The sequence below is a fragment of the Biomphalaria glabrata genome, chromosome 9 (genome assembly GCF_947242115.1).
Source record: "Biomphalaria glabrata chromosome 9, xgBioGlab47.1, whole genome shotgun sequence".
NCBI classification, from domain to species: Eukaryota; Metazoa; Mollusca; class Gastropoda; family Planorbidae; genus Biomphalaria; species Biomphalaria glabrata.
In genome coordinates this window covers 46,046,976-46,068,517 of record NC_074719.1, presented here as the reverse complement: position 1 = coordinate 46,068,517, position 21,542 = coordinate 46,046,976, and the positions used below count along the sequence as shown (strand labels likewise).

The 21,542-nt window shown below is 35.1% G+C and overlaps 1 protein-coding gene and 2 long non-coding RNA genes across 3 annotated transcripts; 2 read left to right on the top strand and 1 right to left on the bottom strand.

Moving 5' to 3' along the window:
- Positions 1-862: 862 nt before the first annotated feature.
- On the top strand, positions 863-3,925 carry LOC129928121 (uncharacterized). Its single transcript, XR_008779736.1, has 3 exons — positions 863-900; positions 2,071-2,159; positions 3,793-3,925. It is a non-coding gene; the product is annotated as an uncharacterized LOC129928121 (long non-coding RNA).
- On the top strand, positions 3,924-11,800 carry LOC129928117 (uncharacterized). Its single transcript, XR_008779732.1, has 2 exons — positions 3,924-6,201; positions 11,524-11,800. It is a non-coding gene; the product is annotated as an uncharacterized LOC129928117 (long non-coding RNA).
- A 2,021-nt stretch (positions 11,801-13,821) lies between these two features.
- LOC129928412 (GATA zinc finger domain-containing protein 14-like) lies at positions 13,822-18,900 on the bottom strand. The gene is made up of 2 exons (XM_056042660.1): positions 18,886-18,900; positions 13,822-17,556 (listed from the first exon to the last, which is right to left on the bottom strand). Exons 1-2 carry the CDS (start codon positions 18,898-18,900, stop codon positions 13,822-13,824), a joined length of 3,750 nt encoding a protein of 1,249 aa, XP_055898635.1.
- Between the last annotated feature and the right edge of the window lie 2,642 nt (positions 18,901-21,542).

The following is a 21,542-nucleotide window of genomic DNA, read 5'->3' as shown; positions in this document are numbered from 1 at the left end:
TCTTATTGAAAAGAAAAAGTAAAGACCCTTATTGTCCCTCTTGTCACAATGTCTTTGTTAACATTTTTGGTCTGCATTTATAATTTTAATTTATTATTTCTGTATGACCTATAGACTTGTTATAATTTATAAACACTTTTTCCTAATTGTATTTAAACATTTCACAACTGGTCTCAGTAACAAGTTCAAAAGTGTTACCCACACAGCCGCTCGGTGTATAAAGCAATGGTACCATAACTGAGGACATATAGTGTTAATTTAAGACAGAATACAGTTCCAGTATCTCTACCAGTTATTTATAGTTCAGTTTCAAAAGGATGATTTCCTAGACATAACTTTGCTTCTTCATCTGTTTTTTTTTTTAGAGTGACTGAAGGCCAATTAGCTCTTTAAAAATGTTGAAATTATCATCATTTTTTTCTAACATTTAAAAGCTTAAATAGGTGATTTTTCTGGGGGTGAAATGCGCCACTTGTAATAGTTCAAAGTGCCACTTTATGCGCAAGTACCATAGGTTTGCCACCCCTGCATTAGATCATACAAAATAGATTTGAAAAGGGAGATCACTCAGGCGTAGACCAGTATGGCATTTTGTTGTCACTGTACTTTAGAGTTACGCTCTCTTGCGTACAGTGGAATAAATTAGTATTACTACATGATTGAATAGTTGTCACTTAAAGTGCAGACGTCAAACAGGGCATCAAAAAAACTGTGTGGCGATCAAGAAAGTTCTAATTTTATAAATCTGTATCGTGACTTTTCTTTTTTTCAATAAAAAATGCTGGACCGGAAATGCCAGTTATAAAACAGAAATGTACTTCGGAAAAAGAAAAAAGGTGGAAACATATATAAGGCCTGGAGATGATTGCTATTACACTGGTGTCAGACATTGAAGGAAAGGTAAAGTCAATTATGTTTTGGGTTATAACTATAAAATATTAAATATATGTTAAAATTATATAAAATATACATTAAAATTATATAAAATATACATTAAAATTATATTAAATATACATTAAAATTATATTAAATATACATTAAAATTATATTAAATATACATTAAAATTATATTAAATATATATTTTACTCTTTGGAATCGAAGACATTGCTATAGTAACACTTTCTCTCCGTAATTATTTTCCCACGTTCTGAGAGAATTGTTCTTTTTTTTTTCACATTTGTATATTGTACCCTATCATGATAAAACTTCAATAACATTTTCGCTTCTTATCAGAAAGCGTTACTTTTTGGTATAGAATTATAGGCAGAATTCATGATCTTTTTATAAAACACAAAATTAAAGTTTATAAAATTAAAATTTAATTTAATGGGGTGAAATCAACAATGGTATCGTTGATTAGGAGAGAAAAGAGTTAATAAATCGTATAATAATAATAATACAGGGTGATTGAAAAAGAATGCCCCAAAACCATTGCGTTATATTTCAATACTAAAAACGAACTATTCACACTTAGCTGTACATACGTTTCGTATTTAACTACAAAGTGTTTATCTCAATCTTTACAAGTGCTCAATGTGACCACCCAACACTGCACGGACATCGAGTTGATATTAAACTTTCTCTTAAACTCGCTTCAGGATGTCCCCGCCAACTGTCTACAGGAAACAACCCATTTCTTAACTCTTTCTCTCCGAACCGACGATACCAGCGTTGATTCCACTGACTAGAATGTGGTAAATAATTACGGAGAGAAAGAGTTAAACATACCCTGCACAAATAAAAATGGGGGGACCCGGGAGGCCATGCGCAGAAAGCAAGGTCAAATTATCTTCTGCTGAGGAGTCGCCATGTTGATAATCAACTGATTTTCCCAAAAAGACAACTTAAAATTGGCAAGTTGAAATTGACCCACAATTAAACAAGGAGGATAACTCTTGTGACTGACGATCAATAATACAAGGCATCACAATGCTTTCGAAATAAATAAATGCGTTTTGAATATGGCGTATTCTTTCTGAATCCGCCTGTATGTAAACTCATCTAGAGAATTCAAACTCTATACATTGTACAAGAAATATGTTTGAATTTGACCAATTAACCATTTGCAGGTGAAGATTTCATATTTTTCAAGAAGCAAAACTTCGATCTGAACGAATGGGGACCTCGTCTTCAGCACATTTGGATCCCGAGATAAAAGGTAGGGAAGATTTGTAGGCAAAGTCTTTTTTATTTTAATGTAATAAAGCACTAGAAAAAAAAAACACATAGTTAGCGCTGTTCTCGGCCACTTGTAGCGAGTGGGGCCCAGGAACGGGGTTGTGCGCTGTGTACGTGGTACGGCCCCTCATGCCCAGTCATAATGGCCGTTACTGCTGGGAGCCCTCAGACAGGACAGGGATGAAGAGCCCCATGTCTAGGCCTGGTTGTTGGATAAAAGCCTTTCTAACAATCAGCGGGGCCTATGGCGCCGATTACCTACTGTACTTTATCGAAGGGACCTATCTGGAGTAAGCTTTTGTATCTTATCTTATAAAAGATGACGTTACGTTACAGACGTTACGTCAAAGCAGAAGATGATTACGTCCTACGCGTGCTCCTAGGTCAATCTAGTCATGCATAACCAATGACTTAGATTCTGCCAAGTCACTGGTTTTCCTGGCTGGCTCAGGCAACTCATTCCATGTTCAAATAGCACTAGAAAAGAAGGATCATTTTAATATTTTTTTATTTTTTTTTTATTTTAGACACTAAAACTCAGATTTATTGATCGCTATTTGAAATTTGTTGTGATTACAAGGGCTCTTATTTTTCAATTTAAAAAATAACAACAACATTTCACATAAGACAAGAGACATATTCGACAGAGTTTATCGACTGACATTTCACATAAGACAAGAGACATATTCTACAGAGTTTATCGACTGATTGCACTCAGATATCTTGACCCTTTCGCGTTTCCTAGGCAACGAGTAGCGCTGATACAGACTGACAGAGAAAGTAAACGAAGTTGTGTACTGTACGGGTTCCATTCTTAAGGCATAGAAGCCACCCTCCTCCGCCATCTACGTGACGGCTTGACGAAACTAGGATTGAGCTGGTCGCGGTTATCTTCTACAACTGACTGACTTAGCTGAGACATGTTTTGTTGGAAAAGTTATTTAAATATGCTGTGCATGTAGGTTTATATCACTTGTCCACGTTGAAAATGTGAATATGAATGTAAATGTGAATGTGAATGTAAATGTGAATGTGAATGTAAATGTGAATGTGAATGTAAATGTAAATGTGAATGTAAAGGTGAATGTGAATGTAAATGTAAATGTGAATGTGAATGTAAATGTGAATGTAAAGGTGAATGTGAATGTAAATGTGAATGTGAATGTAAATGTGAATGTAAAGGTGAATGTAAATGTGAATGTAAATGTGAATGTAAATGTGAATGTGAATGTAAATGTAAATGTGAATGTAAATGTGAATGTGAATGTAACGGTGAACGTGAATGTAAATGTAAATGTGAATGTGAATGTAAATGTGAATGTAAAGGTGAATGTGAATGTAAATGTGAATGTGAATGTAAATGTGAATGTAAAGGTGAATGTGAATGTAAATGTGAATGTAAATGTGAATGTAAAGGTGAATGTGAATGTAAATGTAAATGTAAATGTAAATGTGAATGTAAATGTGAATGTAAATGTGAATGTGAATGTAAATGTGAATGTGAATGTAAATGTGAATGTGAATGTAAATGCGAATATAAATGTGAATGCAAATGTGAATGTAAATGTAAATGTAAATTGATCTTGCGTTCAGTTTTGTGAATGATGTTGCAGAACTCTTCACCCCGAGCGGACCACAAACAGATAAAGAAATCCGTTCCCTATATAAAGGTCAAGAGATGGCCAAACACTACGCTGAATACAGGCCTGGCTACCCTCCAGAAATCTTTGATACAATCATGTCGTATGTTAGACACCTTATTTATATAGGTTAGTTATTTTAGTTATTTAGCGACGCACCATAGTAGACGCATATTGAACGGGACTAGTGACGTTTGGGATATGTTGGGTTAGAGACCGGAAAATCAGTTAGCGATAGAACATTCCAGGGTAACGACGTGTTTAGTGACAGAGACTTCTACTGTGGCCCTTTTATCATAATAAATACATGTTGAATAGTTCATCAGAGTCGACTACATCTCTTCACTAGTTAAAATCGATGTGCCAGTTCTTGTTTGTATTGTTGTGCAACTACACGTAATACACCCGGACAATTACACCCAAACGATTGCAGAGTAATTGGTTGACTTCAAGACAGCCTGAACTAGCAACATCACAGTGGCGACCCCGAACCTCGAAGCCGGACCCTGATGAAGACGAACATCGAACCGGACCTCGAAGCAGAACGTTTACTCAGGTGAGGGTCGTGCACTCGAAGTTATAAGATTTCATCGGAGTACGGCTGAACACAGCAGCATCACAGAGTGACTTTGTTCTAGATCTACATACAGTCATCGCCTGTTTGATCGCACGTTCGACGAGCCGTTAACTCAGGGTGACCTTCGTCAGGACAGTAATCATCGCAACGTCTGGTCTGCTTAACCAGTATATTATCAAAGCCTGATCTTCATATGCTGAATCGACCTACAACCAGAGAAACCGTTCGTTCATAACGGGTGAGAGATCGTTAGTGAACCTGTTGGACATATTTTTTCTTCGTCATAGGAGCCACATTGAGTATCAAGTTTTACCTCGTCAGTTTCGAGAAGGACAGTTTGCCCGCTGTCAGAAGTATTGTGAGTACTACAAGTTTGGTAGCTAACTAAATCGAAATCGCTCTGTCGTCTTACCCTTGGAGAGATTCTTGTGGAGCAGTTTGCTCATTGAACCGGTTGCTTGCCACGTTTATAACGGTCACTGTGTTTAACCTTTGGAAGGTTAGTGAAGTAATCTTTATCAGTACTGAACATTGATATATCTAGTATTCGTCGGTCTAGACCATACCTAGACTTGTTAGCAGTGAAGTTGTGGAAACAGCTACATCCACTTAATTTCGTTGAAAACCGTTAATCGTCTAACGGAACGTCGTCGGAGGTGACCTTGGTTTCACCTAGTCTACATTGGACAGTTGGTCTAGTGAAGCAGAGTACAACAGCAAACTTCGTCGTACTACCAGAGTAGCAGCAGAGGCAGTGAACTATTTTAGAGAACCGTTATTCGTCAGCCCAGATCAAGTCATCGTCAAGAAAGTCGTTATTCGTCAGCCCAGATCAAGTCATCGTCAAGAAAGTCGTTATTCGTCAGCCCAGATCAAGTCATCGTCAAGAAATTCGTTATTCGTCAGTCGTCCAGATCAAGTTGCCGTCAAGAGACTGTTATTTGTCAGTAGTCGTCTACACAAGTCAAGTCATCGCCAGAAGAACCGTTAACCTATTCGTCAGTAACTGTGTACACAAGGTCGTCGGAACTACACATACGCTCATCAACAGTCGTCGAAGAAACTGGAACATTTTGCTGTGGCATATCAGGACATCTGTGGCATTACGTGGGATACTGGTAGCACCGGAGAACAGAGTCAGAACTGGAAGAGAGGCAGTGGAATTTGTTGTGATCTAGCATATTCGGGAGTCCGAACAAAGGGATCTTTCTTATCAAAAGCTAAGTGCCATTTTTCTTATTAGTATATGTTTAGATTGCCCTTAGAAATAGATTTTGTCTAAATTTGGTACGTTAGCCTGAGTAAAATCAGGTGGTGCGCCTTAAAACCCGTCGGGGTAGAAGACGTAATTTAGATGAAAAGCTATATTATATATTTAGGATTGTAATTTGTTTTGTTTGTGTAAACGTCATATCCGTTGTTGCCTGGTTACTTCGTGACGTTATCATTGTGTGCCATATTGTCACATCCCAACCCATAGTGATAGTCTCATTTAATTATTTCATTTGTTTATATTATTTTAAATTATTTATTTTTATTAATTTAATTAGATCTGTATTTTTTTTTCACTTAATGATAGAAAGTGCGGGTAGGATTCTTTCATTGTGAATCAGACTAAAATAATTTTTAGTTTGAGCGGTTAAAATCAATTATGATTTTGCCATGAGAATAATGCCGAAACTGGCTATGTAGTCAAACACTGTCGTCTGGCTAAATATAGATCTGCAAATTTTGTACATCTCTTTGGTACAATTTAATTATCTAGACTCTACTTTGAAATATTATTAAGTTGAAGATGAATGAAGGTAGTACATTCTAAATATATATATCTTGTTGAAGATATATTTGACATTTTATGAACGTATCTGTTTTATATGGTTAAATAGAACCATAATCTACTCTAGATCTAGACTCTAGACAGTCTTTGAATTTACTCTAAACACTTCACTGTGACTTCAGTCATACCAGATTTTAAAATTGATCATAGTTATTCATACTAGATCTAAAAGTCATAGTGCTCTTGATAACTATAGATCTAAATAGTATTATTATACATACTATAATATACTAGATTTAAATTTGTGTGTAATACTAGATCTAATATACAGATTTGAATATAACCATAATAACTCAGACTAGATTTATACATTTACTAAATCTATAGATAGAGACATACCATTTAAAATTTGTATAAAAGTGTGGAAAAACTTAAATATAAAATAAGTTTAAAGTATAGCCATAACTAATATAGGCCAAGTAAAAATATATATAAAATATAAAACACAATGGCTACATCATCATATGTGGACCTTAAGGAGGTTAAGGAAACAGCTATGCAGGATGGAAAGGCCATGGAGTTAAAAGGAAAGGACTTAGCAGCTTATGTACAGCAAGTGGTGAAGGAAGAAACGGAACGTCAAAGACAAGAGATAGAAAGACAAGAAGAACGTCAAAGACAAGAGATAGAGAGACAAGATAGGATCAGAAAGGAAGAATATGAGAAGCAAAAAGAGGACCGAGAACATGAAGCTAAAATGGAGAAGATGAGATTGGATGCAGCACAAGCCAGAGCCCAAACTGAACAAGGAAATAACACAAATAACTCAAATAATTATACCACTCAAAGAGACAACCCTAATTCGCAGACATGGCTAAAGAGAAAGATACAAAGTTTTGATGAACAGAAGGATGACATTGGTGATTTTCTGAAAAGATATGAGGCAAAAATGTCTACATTTAATATGCCTGAAGAAGAGTGGTCTGAAATACTGATAGACTTTGTTCATGGTCAAGCTCTAACAATATGCCAAAATCATGACCATCATATTGATGATAGCTATCAGGTTTTAAAAAGAGAATTATTAAATGCCTATGGTCATAATGCTACAACTTTTAGAAAGAAATACTTTGACAATATACCATCATTAGGAATAGAACCCCAAACTACCATTAATATGGAAAAGGATTTTTTCAATAAGTGGGTAAAATTAGAAAAAGTAACAAACTCTTATGAAGGATTAAAAAATTTTATTCTAGTGGACAACTTTGTAAATAAATGTGATCCTCAATTACAATCTTTTATTAGAGAAAGAAACCCAAAAACTATAGATGAAATAACAGAGATAATGAGAGTATACAAAAATGCATATCCAAATAAACCATTTTCTGATAGAGATAAGAGCAAAGTAGATTTAATAGGATACACCAAAGAAAATGTTGATAGAAGTAGAAATAGAAACAGATCAAATAGTGGAAATAGAAAATATAGTGAAATAACCTGTTTTAAATGTCAAGGAAAAGGTCATATAGCAGCTAACTGTAGAAGAGGGAATAGTAGATCTGGAAGTAGAAATAGATACAATGAACAAAATAACAGTAGATATAGGAGTAGAGATAGGAATGACAGGGGAAATTATAGAAATAGGAGTTACAGTAGGGAATACAAAAATAAAGGTACAGATAGGATATATTTCATGGAAGGAAATAGGAACAATTTTGCAGTGTACCCAGGGTTTGTAGATAGAATTCCGGTGGAATTAATCAGGGATTCAGGTTGTAACACTTTGGCAGTAAAAACTAAATTTGTCAAACCTCATTGGTATAAAGGGTTTACTAAGAAAGTAGAATTAGCAGATGGCACTGTAAGGGAATTTAAAGCTATAAGGGTGTACATTGAAACTCCATTTTTCACTGGTTATTGTGATGGCATTGCAATACCAGAAATGAGATATGATATGTTAGTAGGAAACATAAAAGGAGTTAAAGAATGTTCAAGAAAAGAATTAGAAGACTGGCAAAACAAATACAAAAACATAAGACAAAATCATGGAAACATAGAAACACAAAATATAACAAGTATGGTAATAACAAGATCAATGGATAAACAAGATGAGAAACAGGAAAATACAATAAATGTAATAAGTAAGGATGAAGAAAAAGAAACCAGTAATGTAATACAAATAGAAAATACAGATGTTAAGGAAAGTGAGATAGAAAATGAAACACAAAATAGTCTGGAAACACAAATATCTCAAAGTGAAAAAGAAACAACACCCACATTTGCATTAGAACAAATGAATGACAATATTATTGGGAAAATTTATTCAAGAATATCAGATAAAAACAATAATAATCCAATGGAGAAATTTTGTATAGAGAATAAAATATTGTTTAGACAAACAAGTAATGATAACAAGAAAATAAAACAACTTGTCTTACCACAGAAATATTGGAAAGATGTTTTAATCATGACACATGATAATAATTTAGCAGCACATAGGGGAGTAAAGAAATGTTATAGGAACTTGTCAAAACAAGTATTTTGGCCCAAAATGAAAGCAACAATCAACAAATACATAAACTCATGTGACATATGTCAAAAGAGATCTAACAAAAGCCTAGTGAATAAAGCACCTATTCAAGAAATGGATGAACCTACGGCACCATTTCAGAAAGTATCTATTGATTTAATAGGTCCTTTAATTCAAACTGAAAATAATAACAAATACATTCTAACAGTAATAGACATGTTTAGTAGATACCCAGAGGCAATCCCATTATCAAATACAAGTGCAGAAAATATCATTAATGCCATAACTCAAAAAGTAATTACAAGACATGGTATACCTAAAATTATATTGAGTGATCAGGGATCTCAGTTTAAGTCAGAACAATTTAAGAAATGGACTAAACAATACAATATACAGCACATATACTCTTCGGTTTACCACCCGGAGAGTAACGGTTTATGTGAACGATATGGTGGATCATTAAAAAGATCACTAACAAAGATAATTCAGAATAATCAGAACAAGTGGGATCATTACATTAACTATGTACTATTTGCTCATAGAAACAACATCCATGAAGCAACACAATTTTCACCATATGAAATAATACATGGAAGAAAACCCAGAGATGAATTAGATGTTTTTAAAGAAAATCTAATAGATAATGAGAATAAATTAAATAATGACAGTGAAACAACAATCACAACAGAATTAAAAGAAATATGGACTCAAGCATATAACAACAATAAGAAATATAAACAAAGTGCTCATGAGAATCTAAATAAGAAAAGACAATTGAAAACACTAGAAGTAGGAAACAACGTATTAATATTAATAAATGACCTGAAAAATAAAATTGGTAAACAATGGAAAGGTCCATTTAAGGTGATAAAACAAATTAGTGATGTGAATTATCAAATTGAAATAAATGGGAAAACTAAAACATATCACATAAATAATTTGAAACTGTATCATGATAGAGAAGATGAATTAATACAAAACATTCAGGAGGAAATAGAAAATACATTTTCAGAAAGAGAAGAATGCTTGATGATAATAACAAATGAAAATCATAATGAAAATGATATTAAGGAAATACCTGTAATAGAAACAAAAGAGAATCAAACTTGGCAAAAGATTAATCTTAATAATTTAACTAAGGAAAAGTCAAAAGATATAACTAAAATAATACAGGAATACAAAGAAATTTTTTCCAGCATACCAGGAAAAACTAATATTATTAAACATGACATTAAAGTAACAGACCCAAAACCTATCAAGCTTAAGCCATATAGAATACCGCTACATTTACAAGACAAAGTAAAGAAAGAAATAGACAATTTACTAGAATCAGGTATAATTGAGCCATCAACATCTCCTTATGCTTCACCAATTGTAATAGCCAAAAAGAAGAATGGAGATATAAGGTTATGTATTGATTATAGGAAACTTAACAACATCACAGAATTTGACCCATATCCAATGCCAAATATAGAGGATATTTTACATAAATTAAATGGAGCAAAATTTTTTACTAAATTGGATTTAACTAAAGGTTATTGGCAAATACCTTTAACAGAAAATGCAAAACCTTACACAGCATTTGTAACACCATATGGTATTTTTCAATGGAATTATATGAGTTTTAGATTAGTAAATGCACCTGCCACATTTAATAGAATGATGAACATGATAATTGGAAACAAAGAAAATGTTATTTGCTATTTGGATGACATATGTATTTTTAATAATAGTTGGGAGGAACATTTGGTAGATGTAAAAGAAGTATTCAAAATAATAAAAGAAAGTGGACTTACAATTCAAGCAGAAAAAGTAGAAATAGGATTGGAGGAAATAATTTTCTTAGGACATAAAATAAATAACAACATGATTAGCCCTATTGAAGATAACATAAAGAAAGTACTTAATATTGAAATACCTACAACAAAAAGACAAATTAAAAGTATATTGGGAATAGTAAATTATTACAGAAAGTTTATAAAAAACTTAGCAGAAATAGTGAATCCACTAAATGACTTACTTAAAAAAGGAAAACCTCAAAAAGTAGTTTGTAATGAGGAATGTGTGAAAGCTATTGACAGAATTAAAGATGTTTTTAGTCATGAACTAATATTAAGACTACCTGATAAAGACAAAATATTTTATGTCACAACTGATGCATCTGGTAATGCTATTGGTGGTTGTTTAATGCAGAACTATGATAACTTACATCCTATATTATATGTAAGTAGAAAATTGTCAGAGGCAGAGAAAAAATATAGTGTCATTGAAAGAGAAGCCTTAGCTGTAATATGGGTAATTACTAAGCTAGAGAGCTATTTAATAGGAAGGAAATTCATATTATTAACTGATCATAAACCTATTCAGTATATACAGCAAAAGAGCATGAAAAACAGTCGTGTTTATAGATGGTTCTTAGCACTACAGGAATATAAATTTGAAGTGAAAGCTATTAGTGGATCTGTGAATATTGTAGCTGATCTATTGTCTAGAATGACATTGAAATGAAATACTTTTGTAAATAAACTATGATTATATTGAGTATGTAATATATATTAATATATTGACACCATTTATATGTTATGAAAAAGGGAGATAAGTAAATTTGATGTTAAGCATTTAAAAGTAAGTATGGATATTTTTTTTGTGTGAATCATTTCATATATCATTGACGAAAGTTAGTTCTATGGAAAAGGGTGAGTATAAAAGAAAAATGGACAAAAGCGTATAAAAGGGTGGTAAGAAAAAAAAAAAAAAAATTTATTGAATGTGTAAATAAAGTTTGTAATTGTTTTTTGAAATATTGTATTTTATCAGATTACTGTCAGTGAAGAACAATTGTGACTTGTGAGGTGCCCATAGGATGCCACATTTTCCTCTATGATGAACTGTGTACTAAGGAGGATGATTCTGGAATGTTATGAACTGTTATGAACATTGACATGAATATGAGGAACTGTCAAGATGAAGATGTCAAGATGAAAATGTCAAGATTTTATGTTTGTGGTCTTCCCCTTAAATTGAAAATGCCCTTGTAAGACTTGACAGTAGTGGAAAAATATTGACATATTTTTTTTTCAAGGGGGGGAGGAATCTGTTAGACACCTTATTTATATAGGTTAGTTATTTTAGTTATTTAGCGACGCACCATAGTAGACGCATATTGAACGGGACTAGTGACGTTTGGGATATGTTGGGTTAGAGACCGGAAAATCAGTTAGCGATAGAACATTCCAGGGTAACGACGTGTTTAGTGACAGAGACTTCTACTGTGGCCCTTTTATCATAATAAATACATGTTGAATAGTTCATCAGAGTCGACTACATCTCTTCACTAGTTAAAATCGATGTGCCAGTTCTTGTTTGTATTGTTGTGCAACTACACGTAATACACCCGGACAATTACACCCAAACGATTGCAGAGTAATTGGTTGACTTCAAGACAGCCTGAACTAGCAACATCACACGTACCACAACGAAGTCAAGACTAACTGTCACGATCTGGCCGTCGATGTCTGCTGTGGCGCTGGACAGTCCACTCTACCCTTAATTAAACTATTTAGCCACGTAAGTGTCCATGCTTACAAATCTTTCTGTTAACTGGCTTTCTCTTCATGGGTTAAAAACAAACAAACAAAAAAACAAAAACAAAAGAAAAAACACAACTAGATGGAAACTGGCTGAAGGGTATTTCAAAAATCGGGTTTATCCTTATTTTAAAAAAAAGATCAACATATAATGTTTGTTTGTGGAAAAAAATAACTATTTAATGGGCCACACAAGTGAAAACTCTGGTTTGACATTTATAATATTTATATTTATAATATTTCTAATTATAATCATTTTAAAATTAAATTTGGCGTATGTTTTTGATATTAATACGGTTTCAGTTGGAAATGAAACACTTTTTTTCTGCATTACGTAAGTTTTTTTGAATAAATAAAAAGATGTACATGAATATTCTCTAAACCATCTTGTGTGAACTTAAAGTTTCAGCCCTTTGCAAAATCATTAACTCAACTGTTATTAGAAGAACTTGATTAAGCAATGCTTAATCCTGTGCACTCCCAGGGGAGCAAGGGGGCGCAACCACACCTCTCCACCGAACTCGGTTCTGAGCAGCTTTCTTCATCTGCTCCCATGTCATTCCAGTACCCTCAGCCTCACTGATGACTGACCTCTTCCAGGTTTGCTTGGGTCTGCCCACTTTCCTCTTTCCTAGTGGGTTCCAGTCAAGTGCCTGCCTTGCAACATTGGTAGCTGGTTTTCGCAGGGTGTGTCCTATCCAGCTCCATTTTCGTTTTGTGATGTCTTGGGCTATGGGCTTTTGTCTAGTTCTCTCACACAAATCGATAGAAGTTATCTTTTCTGGCCACCTAATTCCTAATATCCTGCGTAGGCATCTGTTAACAAAGGTCTGGAGCTTTTCCATATTTGTTTTAGTGATTAAGCAAAGATCACAGAAAATCTTTTTTTTTCAATAATGAAGCATGACATAAACGAATTAAAATAAGAAAGGATAGGTCACTATCTGCTTCGATGAGTAGGAATCTATTCAAGAATTTTTATTTTTATATTCGTTTTTTGTTTTTATATTCGTTTTTTTGTTTTTATATTAGTTTTTTGTTTTTATATTAGTTTTTTTGTTTTTATATTAGTTTTTTGTTTTTATATTAGTTATTTGTTTTTATATGTAGACTGAAATGTATGTTTTTAATTTTTCTTATTACTCCTTCTCAAGTCTAAGTTGGACGGGCGAAACGACTAGTACTAAATAGTTTTTTGTTGTTTTAAATGCAATCCTTAGCCAAGATTTTTTTTCCAATAATTTTAAAGCAACAATAAAACAAAATAAACGACAAACACGTACTGAAACAATATCAACACAATAAAATGTATATATCTCAGGTGGTTGGTGTGGATGTAAGCGAGGACCAGTTACAAAACTTACCTAAAGACGTACCGAATTTAACATCGTTTGTTGGTCTGGCTGAAGACCTGAGCATGATTGAGTCTGGAAGTGTTGACCTGGTCACCATCGCTACCGGACTTCACTGGGTCAACATAGAGAAGTATTATTTTCATTTTTATTTATACATGTGTGTGTGTGTGTTTTCAAATTTTTCTATGTTCATTGTTCAGGAGAGTTTGTTCATTTTTCAGGAGCGTATGTTCATTGTTCAGGAGAGTATGTTCATTGTTCAGGAGAGTATGTTCATTGTTCAGGAGAGTATGTTCATTGTTCAGGAGAGTATGTTCATTGTTCAGGAGCGTATGCTCATTGTTCAGGAGAGTATGTTCATTGTTCAGGAGGGTATGTTCATTGTTCAGGAGGGTATGCTCATTGTTCAGGAGCGTAAGTTCATTGTTCAGGAGGGTATGCTCATTGTTCAGGAGGGTAAGCTCATTGTTCAGGAGGGTATGTTCATTGTTCAGGAGCGTATGTTCATTGTTCAGGAGCGTATGCTCATTGTTCAGGAGCGTATGTTCATTGTTCAGGAGCGTATGCTCATTGTTCAGGAGCGTATGCTCATTGTTCAGGAGCGTATGATCATTGTTCAGGAGCGTATGTTCATTGTTCAGGAGCGTATGTTCATTGATCAGGAGCGTATGTTCATTGTTCAGGAGCGTATGCTCATTGTTCAGGAGCGTATGCTCATTGTTCAGGAGAGTATGTTCATTGTTCAGGAGCGTATGCTCATTGTTCAGGAGCGTATGTTCATTGTTCAGGAGCGTATGCTCATTGTTCAGGAGAGTATGTTCATTGTTCAGGAGAGTATGTTCATTGTTCAGGAGGGTATGTTCATTGTTCAGGAGAGTTTGTTCATTTTTCAGGAGAGTATGTTCATTGTTCAGGAGGGTATGTTCATTGTTCAGGAGAGTATGTTCATTTTTCAGGAGAGTATGTTCATTGTTCAGGAGGGTATGCTTATTGTTCAGGAGAGTTTGTTCATTGTTCAGGAGAGTATGTTCATTGTTCAGGAGAGTATGTTCATTGTTCAGGTTAGTATGTTCATTGTTCAGGAGCGTATGTTCATTGTTTAGGAGCGTATGCTCATTGTTCTGGAGAGTATGTTCATTGTTCAGGAGAGTTTGTTCATTGTTCAGGAGAGTATGTTCATTGTTCAGGAGAGTATGTTCATTGTTCAGGAGAGTATGTTCATTTTTCAGGAGAGTATGTTCATTGTTCAGGAGAGTATGCTCATTGTTCTGGAGAGTATGTTCATTGTTCAGGAGAGTTTGTTCATTGTTCAGGAGAGTATGTTCATTGTTCAGGAGAGTATGTTCATTGTTCAGGAGAGTATGTTCATTTTTCAGGAGAGTATGTTCATTGTTCAGGAGAGTATGTTCATTGTTCAGGAGAGTATGCTCATTGTTCAGGAGAGTATGCTCATTTTTCAGGAGAGTATGTTCATTGTTCAGGTTAGTATGTTCATTGTTCAGGAGCGTATGTTCATTGTTCAGGAGAGTATGTTCATTGTTCAGAAGCGTATGCTCATTATTCAGGAGAGTATGTTCATTGTTCAGGAGCGTATGTTCATTGTTCAGGAGCATATGCTCATTGTTCAGGAGAGTATGTTCATTGTTCAGGAGCGTATGCTCATTGTTCAGGAGAGTATGTTCATTGTTCAGGTTAGTATGTTCATTGTTCAGGAGCGTATGTTCATTGTTCAGGAGAGTATGTTCATTGTTCAGGTTAGTATGTTCATTGTTAAGGAGCGTATGTTCATTTTTCAGGAGAGTATGTTCATTGTTCAGGAGAGTATGTTCATTGTTCAGGTTAGTATGTTCATTGTTCAGGTTAGTATGTTCATTGTTCAGGAGCGTATGCTCATTGTTCAGGAGAGTATGTTCATTGTTCAGGAGAGTATGTTCATTGTTCAGGAGCGTATGTTCATTGTTCAGGAGGGTATGCTCATTGTTCAGGAGGGTATGTTCATTGTTCAGGAGAGTATGTTCATTGTTCAGGAGCGTATGCTCATTGTTCAGGAGCGTATGTTCATTGTTCAGGAGCGTATGCTCATTGTTCAGGAGAGTATGTTCATTGTTCAGGAGAGTATGTTCATTGTTCAGGAGGGTATGTTCATTGTTCAGGAGAGTTTGTTCATTTTTCAGGAGAGTATGTTCATTGTTCAGGAGGGTATGTTCATTGTTCAGGAGAGTATGTTCATTTTTCAGGAGAGTATGTTCATTGTTCAGGAGGGTATGCTTATTGTTCAGGAGAGTTTGTTCATTGTTCAGGAGAGTATGTTCATTGTTCAGGAGAGTATGTTCATTGTTCAGGTTAGTATGTTCATTGTTCAGGAGCGTATGTTCATTGTTCAGGAGCGTATGCTCATTGTTCTGAAGAGTATGTTCATTGTTCAGAAGAGTTTGTTCATTGTTCAGGAGAGTATGTTCATTGTTCAGGAGAGTATGTTCATTGTTCAGGAGAGTATGTTCATTTTTCAGGAGAGTATGTTTATTGTTCAGGAGAGTATGCTCATTGTTCTGGAGAGTATGTTCATTGTTCAGGAGAGTTTGTTCATTGTTCAGGAGAGTATGTTCATTGTTCAGGAGAGTATGTTCATTGTTCAGGAGAGTATGTTCATTTTTCAGGAGAGTATGTTCATTGTTCAGGAGAGTATGTTCATTGTTCAGGAGAGTATGCTCATTGTTCAGGAGAGTATGCTCATTTTTCAGGAGAGTATGTTCATTGTTCAGGTTAGTATGTTCATTGTTCAGGAGCGTATGTTCATTGTTCAGGAGAGTATGTTCATTGTTCAGGAGCGTATGCTCATTGTTCAGGAGAGTATGTTCATTGTTCAGGAGCGTATGTTCATTGTTCAGGAGCATATGCTCATTGTTCAGGAGAGTATGTTCATTGTTCAGGAGCGTATGCTCATTGTTCAGGAGAGTATGTTCATTGTTCAGGTTAGTATGTTCATTGTTCAGGAGCGTATGTTCATTGTTCAGGAGAGTATGTTCATTGTTCAGGTTAGTATGTTCATTGTTAAGGAGCGTATGTTCATTGTTCAGGAGCGTATGCTCATTGTTCAGGAGAGTATGTTCATTGTTCAGGAGAGTATGTTCATTGTTCAGGAGCGTATGTTCATTGTTCAGGAGGGTATGCTCATTGTTCAGGAGCGTATGTTCATTGTTCAGGAGGGTATGCTCATTGTTCAGGAGGGTATGTTCATTGTTCAGGAGAGTATGTTCATTGTTCAGGAGGGTATGTTCATTGTTCAAGAGAGTATGTTCATTGTTCAGGAGGGTATGTTCATTGTTCAGGAGAGTATGTTCATTGTTCAGGAGAGTATGTTCATTGTTCAGGAGGGTATGCTCATTGTTCAGGAGGGTATGTTCATTGTTCAGGAGAGTATGTTCATTGTTCAGGAGGGTATGTTCATTGTTCAAGAGAGTATGTTCATTGTTCAGGAGGGTATGTTCATTGTTCAAGAGAGTATGTTCATTGTTCAGGAGGGTATGTTCATTGTTCAGGAGAGTATGTTCATTGTTCAGGAGAGTATGTTCATTGTTCAGGAGGGTATGTTCATTGTTCAGGAGAGTATGTTCATTGTTCAGGAGGGTATGTTCATTGTTCAGGAGGGTATGTTCATTGTTCAGGAGAGTATGTTCATTGTTCAGGAGGGTATGTTCATTGTTCAGGAGGGTATGTTCATTGTTCTGGAGAGTATGTTCATTGTTCAGGAGGGTATGCTCATTGTTCAGGAGGTTATGTTCATTGTTCAGGAGAGTATGTTCATTGTTCAGGAGGGTATGTTCATTGTTCAGGAGAGTATGTTCATTGTTCAGGAGAGTTTGTTCATTGTTCAGGAGAGTATGTTCATTGTTCAGGAGCGTATGTTCCTAAATTTATGTTGATATACAAAGTTGAATTAGGCAACAACCGGAAGTAGAAAGGAGTGCTGAAAATGCGACAAGTCTCAATTCTTTGTTCTTTTCCTTTCTTCGTTGTTTAGCACCATCGGCGGACAATGGTTATGCTTGCACTGGCTGTGGCAGAATATGTAGGTCACAGCTGGGGCTTCGTAGCCACGGAAAATACTGCATTCCTCAGTAATCTTCGGACTCTAAGACATGCCTTATATTTAACTCATTCTAATTTTAATGGAAAAAATTCTGAAACGCAATTAAGTTTCTTTCGCTTCTTACAAACTTTATATCAGCTGACTGTCTGTCTGTCTGTCTGTCTGGTAAAAAATGTGTACATGTTATTTCTCCCACACCCATTCTTGGATCAAGTTGAAACTTTGCACAATTATTCATTGGCATAGACAAAATATGAATCTATAAAAAAAAACAACTAACGAATTAGTCAACTAAGGACTGATAATTAATTATTTTGGTTGATACCAAAAAGGGAAATTAATCCTTCAGTATTCACAGCTACAGCTAAATATGTAGGGTTTGATCCCCTTAGATAATCGAACACTTAATTTCTCCCACACCCATTCTCGGATCAAGTAGAAACTTTAAACAATTATTTAATGTACTTAGCAATACGTGGATTAATTTAAAAGTTAACAAATTAGTCAATTAATTATAGGTAATTTAATTAGTTTGATATCGAACAAGAGAAATGACTTCTATTCAGTAGCGGCCCTTGGGTATGGCAAGTGGGGCACCCCAGACCTCGCGCCTGATGGGAGCCACAATCGTAGAATTCCTTATCACCTTCAGCTTCGCACTCCAGGTCAGTTCTCAGCTTGATATTGTTACTCAGTATTTTGGAAGTCTTCCTTGCCTTTATATGATACCAATTCCCATGCAAGTTTTTAAGATGCCATTTTTTGGTTTCAAATACCGCTCAGTTTCGGTCGATTCATTGTTTAACCTTTCGCCTTGGCATAAAAAAAAACAACAAGTATCCGGAAGCGACCAATTAATATAATTTATTTCTTAAATACACGACATCCAGTCGGATTTGAATAGGAAAACGCGTAGTGATCAAGTTTGAACCAGTTGTAAGGCTGTAGTTATTTCTACATGAAAGAGTCATAGGTTAGTTATAGTGTTGTAAAATAAACGCAACTTTGAACAATTTTTAATGAAAAATTATAAATAATTATTGTGTTTTCTTGACTTTCAAATAGGAAATGTTACAAGATCACCAGCGAAATTAAAATTTCCGCGGTATTTAATTTCATATACGTACACTATATTTTGTATACGAACAGTATCACCAGACATCCCCCTGAAATTTTCCACTCCTACATAACTATTCCATATTCTCTTAATGAACTTTACATGTCAACTGTTTCTGACGTCACGACCTGTGACCTGTGAACGAGCTGTTGCTCAACACAGGTTGTGTATACATCGGGTGACCCGTGTTTAAATGTCAAGGGACAACTGTAGCTCCTATCGCGCAGCTTTTTCTTAAAGAACATCAATTTGGCTTCGGCATTCGGACCGCGCATCAGGATCTTTATTATTATTATTATTAGTGCAAAGCAACAAGCCAGAACATTCCGTGACTGAATCTGTGACCGTCTAAGCAACTATTTGGTTATTGGAAGTGTTCTGGGTCTCCTTCATAATTAATTGTTACTTTAAGATTCCAGTGTGCTTAGCAGACTATTATCTAATTTGTCAATTTTTCATGCAGAATGTTTCTGAATCATTAGTTACGCTTATTAACCTTAAAAAAGCGAAATCTTTCATGAAGAACAATTACAATACAGTATGTAATTAGTGAAACGCCAATACTACAGTACCTACCTAAAGTACTATATTTAGTAGCAAAAATAAAAATATTTAGGCTCAGGGCCCCTCATATGACTCTCACCTAGGGCCCCTCATATGACTCTAACCTAGGGCCCCGCACATGACTCTCACCTAGGGCCCCGCATGTGACTCTCACCTAGGGCCCCGCGCTCTACAAGGTCGCCTCTTCTATTTTATTGAGGGATATGGTTTTAAGCGTGGAGTTCTTTCCTTACGATAAGCTTTGTTCTTTAAAAATGATTTAAAAAAAAATAGTTTGTTTGTTTTTCAGATGTTTGCAAGAGGTCAAACGTGTCCTAAAACCTGGAGGAACCTTCGCAGCCTACACCTGGACCATGGACCAATTTGACGACACGGAAGTAAACAAATACTACCGTCAGGTATTAGATTTTCTGATAGTGAGAGAACAAACTGTAACGGTAGCTGGTATCGGATTTCTTTTTTTTTCTCTCTTTCTCTCTTTATTTGTTTTTCAGAGTGAGAATAATTTAATTTTTAGATGATACCCAGTGCGATAAAGTTATATTATAGGGTGTTTGGGGGGGGGGTATTTGAACACGATTTTTTTTTAAAGATGCACTTAAAACAATTAGTTTTACATTCTCCCAGGTTGTATCAATATTCAAGGAATACTACTCTTCTCGGATTTTGATAGCCCTAGAGAAGTATCAGTCGATTATCTTCCCTTTCAGTGACCTTAGAAGGTAACTAAGACATTTGGATAAATAATGTAGGAATATTAGCTTGTGTATGTGTGTTTTGCAGTGTGTATGTGTGTGTGTGTGTGTGTGTGTTATGCTGTGTGTATGTGTGTGTGTGTGTTTCCTATGTGATATGGAAATGGAGTATTTATTGTTAGTTGTAGAGAGAGAGAGAGAGAGAGAGAGAGAGCATTAGTTTAATGTTAGTCTTGTAGAATGATGCAAGAAAAGCGACTCTGTCATAAGCTATGTTAAGTACGAGAGACGACTCCAGGATAGTGGAGTGTAAGGACGTATGTTCTTAGTCAGAAATGTTAAAAAAAATATCAGTTTATTTCATTTCAACACGAGATGAATTGGTCCATATTGTAATAAAAGTTATATCTAGTTTTGTTCACATAAAAAGTTATTTATATTATTTTTAGCTTTACAAGTTTAAATGCAATACGCCTACAGCGGATTAGTTGTCTGCCAGCAGTTTAGTGTTACAAGTTATCGACTGTCAACAACAGTGTGTAGGCGAGAGGTTAAGGTGATAAAGCTTTTATTCCAGTGTTTAAAAGAGAGGACAATCACCATTTTCAAATACAGTTCTGGAGAAACTTTTGCAGCCTACACCTGGCTGATGGACCAATTGGATGATGCCGAAGCCAACACATATTACAGACAGGTGTTAGAGCAATAGCACCAATTAGTTCATTTATATTTATAAACTGTATTGATCGTAGCGAACTATAATTGGTTTTAAAAATTTGCATATAATTTGTTTTTGTTTTTGGGAGGTAACTTGGGAAATGCCTAGTTGGAATAAATCGTTTATTCCAATGTTTAAAAGAGAGGACAAACACTATTCTCAAATACAGTTCTGGAGGAACATTTGCAGCCTACACCTGGCTGATGGACCAATTGAATGATGCCGAAGCCAACAAATATTACAGACATGTGCTGGAGTAGAAGCACCAATTAGTTCATTTATATTTATAAAAACTGTATTGATCGTAGCGAACTATAATTGGTTTTAAAAATTTGCATATAATTTGTTTTTGTTTTTGGGAGGTCACTGGGGAAATGCCTAGTTGGAATAAATCGCTTATTCCAGCGTTTAAAAGAGAGGACAAACACTATTCTCAAATACAGTTCATTCTTGACATTTACAGGTACGATGTGACCATGAAAGCTGAAATGACCCTGGACCAGTTTATTGGTTTTATCCAGTCCTTCCACTCCACGAAACTTTACTATCAAGACCATCCTGGAACTGACATTCTGGAGGAAATACGTACAAGGTTTGTACACAAAAAGTTATATCTCCTGTCTCGTTGACCATGTTCTTTGTTGATAAGTTGTAAGATGTAGGAATTATTGATATAGGAATATCATTACATAATGAAATATTCAGAAAGA